Source organism: Orycteropus afer, unplaced genomic scaffold (genome assembly GCF_000298275.1).
Source record: "Orycteropus afer afer isolate SDZICR_OR568_19922 unplaced genomic scaffold, OryAfe1.0 scaffold00125, whole genome shotgun sequence".
NCBI classification, from domain to species: Eukaryota; Metazoa; Chordata; class Mammalia; order Tubulidentata; family Orycteropodidae; genus Orycteropus; species Orycteropus afer.
The window spans coordinates 8,612,149-8,621,409 of record NW_006921712.1 but is presented as its reverse complement, the minus strand read 5'-3'; the positions used below and the strand labels follow the sequence as shown (position 1 = coordinate 8,621,409).

The following is a 9,261-nucleotide window of genomic DNA, read 5'->3' as shown; positions in this document are numbered from 1 at the left end:
TATAAATTGTTGTTGTTGTTATTATGTGCCATTGAGTCGGACCTGACTCATAGTGACCCCTCCTAAATACAAGGGTGAAAATCTTTACTCTTTGAGCTATTACTTAGCTTAGTGATGATTTCAGAGGGTAGTTTCAATTCTGTTTTGAAGAATAACTCAGAGTCATAGACTCAGGGACTTCTCAGGCTTCAATAAGTCCAGTAAGCCTAGATTCTTTAAGAATTTGAAATTCTGTTCTACCTTTTTTTCCTTATTATCAGGTATCATCTATTGTGTTCCTAATCAGAATATTCAATACTTGTAGCAGGACACCATCTAATTCTTGTGGTCTCAACGTAGAGGAGGCAGTGGTTCATGTGGACAATTATTTTTCTGTAGTTTAGATCCTTCTCTGATTCTTGGGTTTCCTTCTTTCCCTTTTTTCCATACAGATAAAGACCAATAGTTGTATCTTAGATGGATGATTGCAAGCCTTTAAGATCTCAGAAACTACTCATTAACCTGAAAGTATAACATAAACTTTATGAACTATCTTGTACTAATTGACTGGATTGTCTAATGAGACTATGTCCATGAGCTCCCCAACCAAAATAACTAATCCTATGAGGTGGTTAGTTATGTCTAATTAGTATCAGCATCTGTAGCACCTCCATTCCAACTTTTTGTTTGTTTGTTTTTGCTATTGTTGCAAAAATCTCCAGTTGATATTTTGAACTCACCATTCCCAGAACAGGCACTGTCTTCCTTATCTTGTAAATTTTTCCCACCAATACTACTTCTTAAGTCATTTTATGGCAACTCCATCTTTCTAATCACGTATGTCAAAAATACATAGAATGACTTTGACTCCTTTTTCTCACTCATGTATCATCTAATTTTGTTTCCTCTACCTTCAAAATGTACCCAGACTCTAACAAACTCTCAATACCTCTACTATCACTTTTCTCCAGGCAATGTTCTTCTATGGTTTGGATCAATCAAGATGTTCAGATTCTAAGTTTCTTCTACATCCATATCAAAACAGAAACCAGAGAAATTATTTAAAAATGTAGTTGAAATAGCAGTTTCATTAAAAGTCTCCCATTGACATACCACTTAAAATAAAAACTAAACTCTTTAAAACAGGCTACAAAGCTTTATATGCTTTGGCTCCTCTCTCCACACACTCTCATCTACAACATCCATTACCTCTTTGATCTCAGATGTCATTTTGCATTCCTCTCTCTGCTCTATGTTTCTAGCTGTTCCTGAAAGGCTGAACACAAATTCCAATTTAGGGGCTTTGCTTGACTGTAATGCATTGTTCTGTTTGGAATACTTACAATATAACAGGTATCCTCACCTCCTTCAAGTCTGTTCTTCAATCTCACCTTTCCATTAAGGCTTATCCTGAGAACCCACTTAATGCTTTTTAGCCTTACCTACCCTGGTCTTTTCATTCTCAATATGTTTTATTATGCTCTATCTTGTTTTCTTTTGGAATGAATTTAATACCTACTAACATGCATTATTCTTTACTAAGGTATTATGATTCTTGCTTATTGTTGTCTCCTATTACAATGTATCACCACTCATCTGTCAGTTTGTCTTATTGTGGTGGCTTGCATGTTGCTATGATGCTGTGTCCCTAATATTTCAAATATCAGTAGGGTCACCCCTGGTGGACAGGTTCAGTAGAGGTTCAAGATGAAAACAGACTAGGAAGAAGCATATGGCAGTTCCACTTCTGGAAAATACATACATACACACACACACACACACACACACATATGTATATGATGCTGTGTCCCTAATATTTCAAATATCAGTAGGGTCACCCCTGGTGGACAGGTTCAGTAGAGGTTCAAGATGAAGACAGACTAGGAAGAAGCATATGGCAGTTCCACTTCTGGAAAATACATACACACACACACACACACACACACATATGTATATGTTACTGAACACCTTATGAATATCAGGGAAACATTGTCTAATATAGTACTGGAAGATGAGCCCCTCAGCAGTTTGGAAAGCACACAAAATACAACTAGGAAACAGATGCCTCCTCCAAGTAGAGGAAACCTTAGCGACAAGGATGGAATAAAGCTTTCTGGACCTTCATTTGATGATGTAGCATGACTCAAAATAAGAAGAAACAGCTGTAAACATCAACTAATAATTGGAACATGGAATGCATGTAGTATAAATCTAGAAAAATCGTAAGTTATAAAAAATGAAAAGGAAATAAAGAACTATATCCAAGGCATTAGTGAAGTGAATTGGACTGATAACTGACAAAATAAAGTATTATAATGAAATGTTCAATGACCTGGAGTTGGAAAATAAAATGAAATAAAATGCTTAGCATTTCTAAAGCTGAAGGAATGGAAGTAAAAATTCAAGCCTCAAGTTGCAATACTGAAGGATTCTATGGGCAAAATGCTGAACGATGCAGGAAACATCAACAGAAAATAGAAGGAAGACACACGCACTGTACCAAAAATAATCGGCCTATGTTCAACCATTTCAAGAGGTAGCATACAATCAAGATTCAGTGGTATTGAAGGAAGAAGTCCAAGCTGCACTGAAGGCATTTGGCAAAAAGCAAAGCTGCAAGAATTGCAGGAATGCCTACTAAGATGCTTCAACAAACAGTTGCAGCTCTATATGCACTCACTTATTTACCCCCAAGAAATTTGGAGGACAGATACCTGGCCAGCTGATGGAAAGACACCAATGGTTGTTCCCATTCCAAAGAAAGGTGTTCTAATAGAATGTGCAAATATCAAACCATATCATTAATGCCATACACATTTCCTGAATATGGTACAAAAATAGTTGCAGCAGTACATTGATAGGGACTGGCCAGAAATTCAAGCTGAATTCAGAAAAGGATGTGGAACAAGTGATAACAATGCCAGTATCAGATGGGTATTGCCTGAAAGCAAAGAATACCAAAAATATGTTTACCTGGGTTATATTGACTATGCAAAACTTTCGACTATGTGAAACCTAACAAATTATGAATAACATTACAAAGAATGGAAATTGAAGAACATTTAGTTACGCTCATGAAGAACCTATAGATAGACCAAGAGACAGCCATTTGAACAGAACAAGGGTTTAAAATCAAGAAGAGTGTGTGTCAGTTTTTTTATCCTCTCACCTCACTTATTCATCTATATGCTGAGCAAATAATTCAAGAAGGTGGACTATATGAAGAATAGGGTATCAGCATTGTAGGAGGATTTATTAATAACCTAAAAAATGCAGATGAAACAACCTTTCTTACTGAAAGTGAAGATGAGTTGAAGGTCTTACTGGTGAAGATAAAAGACTACAGTCTTCAGTATGGATTATGCCTTAGCATAAAGAAAATCCTCACATTTGGACCAATAAGCCACTTCATGATAAATGGAAAAAGATTGAAGTTGTCAGAGATTTCATTTTCCTTGGATACACAATCAACATTCACGGAAGCAGCAGTCAAGACATCAGACATCATATTGCACTGGGCAAATTTACTGCAAAAGACCTCTTCAAATTGTTGAAGAGCTAAGATGTAACTTTGAAGACTAAGGTGGGCCTAACCCAAGCCATGGTGTTCTCAATTGTCTCATGTGCACGTGAAAGCTGAACAATGAATAAGGAAGACTGAAGAAGAGTTAATGTTTTTGAGTTGTGGTGTTGGCGAAGAATACTTAAAGTACCATGGACTGCCAAAGAAGGAACAAATCTGTCCTGAAAGGATTGCAGCCACAATTCTCCTTGGAAGAGAGAATGGCCCAACTTCATCTTACCTGCTTTGGTCATATTGTCAGAAAGGACCAATCTCTGGAGAAGGATATCATGCTTGGTAAAGTGAAGGGTCTGCAAAAAAGGGAAAACCTTCCATGAGATGGATGTATACAGTGGCTGCAAAGATAGGCTCAAACATAGCAAAGATTGTGAGGATAGTGCAGGACCATGCAGTATTTCATTGTGTTGTACATAGGGGCAATATGAGTCAGAGCTGACATGATAGCACCTAAAAACAACAACATAAGTGGGAATAGCACATAGCAATTTCAGTATGTGAGATGAGAGAAAAACAAGTAATGCTGTGGTGGGGGAACATGATTGTATCCATACAATTTCATTTTTTAAAACAGAGATATGAGCAAATAGGGCAAAATGTTAACATTGATGATGATTGGTACATAAATATTTGCTATTGAAAATATTTTACTTTTAATATTTTAAAATTATGCTATTATATATTTTATACTTCATAGAGTGAGATAGATATTAACTTTGAAATGTAATATGTAAAATAAAACAAGTAGGACTTGTGTACAGTTTTCTGTATGTCATCTGCTGTGTTTTTATCTCCCTTAAAGTTGATGTGCCATAAATGAAAACTGAAGTTCTCGTGGAACTTTACTTAAACCATTGGTCTGCTAACCAAAAGGTTGGATGTTCAAATCAACCAGCACCTATATGGGAGAAAGATAAGACAGTCTACTTTTGTAGAGATTTACAGCCTTGAAAACCATATGGAGCAATTATAATCTGTCTTATTGGGTCACTGCGAGTCAGAATCAAATTGGTAACAGTGGGTTTGTTTCTGTTTTTGTTTCATTTAGCAGTAAATGAAAGATATAAACTAACACATTCAGGAAATATAAATTTTTGTTTATAGTTTAGCTAACTTTTATATTTGCTTGAATTGTCGCAAATAGAATGACATATCTGATGCTGTCTCTAAATGTGAGCTACTTCAAACAGATTTTTTTAATTGCTGTGGAAAATATTTGTAAATCTAACTGATATGTTTTACATTATATAACACATTTCTCTATGTTGCTATTTCAAAATTTTTTTTCCTGAAAATAAAATTTATAGAAAGGCGTAAACATTAGATCAAATCAGTGAGATACAAATGAAAAATATGTTTCTGATATAAAATTTATCATCTTTGTAATTTTCTCCTGATATGAGCACCAGCCACTCCTCGGAAGGAAGGTTGGGCAATCCTACTTCCGTAGTGATACTGCCTCGGAAACCCAAGGAGGGGTCGCTATGAGTCGGGGCCGACTCGAAGGCACATAACAACAACAACATGAGTGCTGCCACCTAGTGGGATATTTTAGGAAAAAACAATCCAAACCAAACTCACTGCCACTGAGTTGAATCCGACTCAGAGTGACCCCTCTTTGGGTTTCTGAGGCAGTATCACTACGGAAGTAGATTGCCCAACCTTCCTTCCGAGGAGTGGCTGGTGGGTTTGAACTACCAGCCTTCTGGTTAGCAGTCAAGTGCCTTAGGCATCATGCTACCAGAACACAGACACTTTCATTAAAAATTTGACTTTGATTAGCTTAAAAAAAGAGGCTATGTCAAACATGTCTTTGTTTTGTGTGCCCCTAGAAAGTTTTGAATTATAAAAAGATATGCCAGTTGTAAAAGGAACTGTTTTATCTTTAAATAAATAGCTCAGCATATAGCTTAGCTAGTGATCTGTTTTGTTGACGATCTGATGTAAGTTCTACTATATTCTAATTTGCACAAGTTAATTTATTTGAGCTTTGGTGCCATCTTGCTTAATTGTCACATAATAGTAAAGCACATTTTGGTGTGGTTTTCTAAAAATCAAATGAGCTGTGGTACATTAAAAATCTGTCCTTGGCAGACACTCAAATAATAGGAAGTATTATTCCGAATGGGGCATTAATGGCTCAATTTTAGAATTCTTCTTTCTAGCAGGAGCCCCAAGTTCAATTCCTTACCAATGCACCTTATGCACAGACTCCACCTGTATGTTAGGTGAGGCTTGTGTGTTGCTTTGATGCTGAGCAGGTTTCAGTGGACGTTCCAGACTAAGATAGACTAGGAAGAAAGGCTTGGTGATCACTTCTTAAAATCAGCCAATGAATACCCAACCAATTATGGGATTGGTGCAAGACTAGGCAGAATTTTGTACATTATACATGGGGTCATCATGAGCCAGGGACCAACTTTATAGCAGCTAACAACAACAATTATTACGAGTAAATGTATAATTTGTGGTCTTTTTCTGCAGTCTTCACTTTATTGTTTTTGACACTGAGATGGCTCACGATATCCTCAAGGTCTGGGATGGTCCAGTAGACAGCAACATCCTGCTAAAAGAGTGGAGTGGTTCTGCCCTTCCTGAGGATATCCACAGCACCTTCAACTCGCTCACACTACAGTTTGACAGTGACTTTTTCATCAGCAAATCAGGCTTCTCCATTCAGTTCTCAAGTAAGTGGAACAATCTTCTTCCTATTTATCTGAATACATAATTTGCCCATTAAGACTGAGTAGTATTTGCACTCTTAAGTCTCTCAGGAAAGGATGAAATTCATGTTGAGTGTAATTTGAAACTTTAAAAGTATGTTATCAAGAGAACATCTTCTCTTATCAAATTCTGTTATTAATCAGAGAGGGATAGGTAATGAATCTCTCTGTGTTTGTAAGAAAAGCTATTACTTTGAAGGGTTCAATTAGTGAATACCTAAACTAGGGTCCATGTAGGTCTTTATATGAATGTAAGGTTTTATCTTTGGTGCTTGCTTTGGTGCTTACTCTGAGTACCCTAATTACCCTAGTTTTACCCTAAATTTCCTCAGTTTAATGTGTTTTACTCTCTATGCAATAGAATATTCTTGCTGTTTGCCTGTTAATCAGCCTCTTTTAGATTCTCTACTTTCAATTTCCCTGCTTAGAAGTGTCCTATATTTTTTCCCCCTTCTTTGAGCTAACATTTCAAATAGTTAATGTGAGAAAGTAATAATCCCTGCTGAATTACTCCTGGGAAATCACATTTGCATATTGGAGGTATTTATCTTCCTAAGGTAGTACCCATCTTTGCTCTCTAATCAATTTTTGATTAATGGTTTCCTAAGTAAGAAGGTGTGGAGACATTTTGTGGCAGTTCAACCTTTCAGTATCCTTCAAATTGCACCATGTAGAGGTGTCATATAATTTGGTAGTACACAGAGTCAGTCATAGTCATAAAACAAGTAGAATTTGCACATAAACACATTCAGACTCAATTTATCTCTTGGCAGGTCACTGGTGAGCCATATTTAGGATTTACATAAGAAAATTGACTTAAGTCAATTTAATGCTTTAAAAGGTTGCTAATAAAATTGAAGTTATACTCTGTACAATGTCTTAGCTCTGATTTCACTGTGGTTTGAGGCAGTAATTTGCAAACATGTGTCTTTATAATTCTTTTCTGTAGTTAAATTTTTTGCTGTCTTATGGTAAAAATAGAAGGTAGCCTACCTTGGAAGAAATGTCTTTTATTCCCATATTATTTTTTTCTCTTTTATAAGACAAAAATGTTCTTTCTCAAGTAAAATGGTGGTGAGAATAGCTATTAGAGTTGTTGTTTACTCACTTTGGTTGGAAAATTAAAATATTGGTAAGGCTAGGAAGTTATGTTTGTTTTTCTCTCCTACCTTGCTCAGTCTGCTGACTTGCTTCCTTGTCTCCCCTTAAGAAAAATTCTCATGGCTGTCTAAGAACCAGTTTTCTTTCTATGCTTCTTCATTTTTCTGTTTACAAACTGAGCATCTTTTATGTTTAGTGAGTTAGTTGTTTGAGGATCATTGGCATTGCTCTTCTCCACATGTAATTAATTAATACATTGATGATTGGCATTTGATAAATATGGACACATCTATAAGAGGCCCTATAGGACAGAAACTTGCTTACTTTTATTTAACTTGGACTTTTCTGAACATACTAGTTTGAGACATAGGAAAGTGTCACTTTTATAAATAAAAAAATATTGAATGTTGGAAATTTATCTTATTATTCAACATAATACTGGAAAATATTCCCCACTTCCCATTACACGTTAATACATACTTTTGTAAATGTCATTTTAAGGAAAAAAATGTAATATTCATTGCAAGTGAGTTTTTTTTTTAAACCTGGTTTCCATAATATTATGTTTAAAACACTACAGAAAGTCAAAAAGAATATATATAAAATCTCTAAAGCATAATTTAGAAATATATGGCCCGGACTACAACCAAGAAAATTTGGGTTCCTATCTTGACCTTTACTGATTTAAGAATAATCTTATATCTCTGAGCTTATAAAGATATTGCACAAATTTCTAAGGACATATCATTTGCAAATTTCCTCAGTTTAATGTATTATGGTTTTAAATCAAAAAAGGGCATGTTTCAAGGTTGCATCGTTTCACTATATTTATTTAATCTGTATGCTGAGCAAATAATTCAAGAAACTGGACTATCTAAAGAAGAATATGTCATCAGGATTGGAGGAAGACTCATTAATAACCTGTGGTTTATACATGACACAACCTTGTCTGCTAAAAGTGAAGGTCACTTGAAGAACTTACTGATGAAGATCAAAAACTAGAGCCTTCAGCATGGATTACACTTCAACATAAAGAAAACAAAACTCCTCACAACTGGACCAATAAGCAACATCAGAATAAATGGAGAAAAGACTGATGTTATCAAGAATTTCATCTTACTTGAATCCACATTCAAGAACTATGGAAGAAGCAGTGAAGAAATCCAACAACATATTGCATTGGGCAAATCTGCAGAAAAGAATTCTTTAAAGTGTTAAAAAGCAAAGATGTCACTTTGAGATGCACCTGACCTGAGCCTTGGTATTTTCAATCAACTCATATGAATGTGAAAGCTGGACAATGAATAAGGACAGTCAAAGAAGAATTGATGCCTTTGGATTATAGTGTGTGCAAAGAACACTGAATATACCATGTGCTGCTAGAAGAATGAGCATATTTCTTTTGGAAGTACAGCTGGAATGCACCTTAGCAAGGATGATGAGCCTTCTTTCATGTACTTTGGACATGGCATCAAGAAAGTCTAGTCCCTAGAGAAGTATATACTGCTTAATAAAGTAGAAGGTCAATGAAAAAGAGGAAGACCACTAAGGAGACGAAATGACACAGTGGCTGCAACAATGGGCTCAAACATCACAACAATTGTGAGGAAGGCTCAAGTATAGGCAGAATTTCATTCCATTGTACATAAGGTTTCTGTGAGTCGGAACTGACTCCATGGCACCTAACAGCAACAAAAGTTTCTATTTTCTCTTTGCTACTTTAGATATCCTCTCTTCTTCTATAATCTAGTCTGTGAATTTAAGGGCTGATCTATATAGATATGCTAAAGATAGCATATCTTTATATAGCCTGACAAAAGCCATGAAATTTCCAATTGCCTTGTATGCATGTGAGAGCTGGACAATGAATAAGGAAGA

At 35.7% G+C, this 9,261-nt stretch overlaps 1 protein-coding gene across 1 annotated transcript in view; it reads left to right on the top strand.

Annotated features, from left to right (window-relative positions):
• Nucleotides 1–9,261, top strand: part of CSMD1 (CUB and Sushi multiple domains 1) — a 972,765-nt gene that overhangs the window by 481,429 nt on the left and 482,075 nt on the right. The window contains exon 17 of the mRNA XM_007944438.2: nucleotides 6,044–6,246. Within this exon, the coding sequence (XP_007942629.2) occupies nucleotides 6,044–6,246 (203 nt within the window). The remainder of the gene's footprint in view (nucleotides 1–6,043; nucleotides 6,247–9,261) is intronic.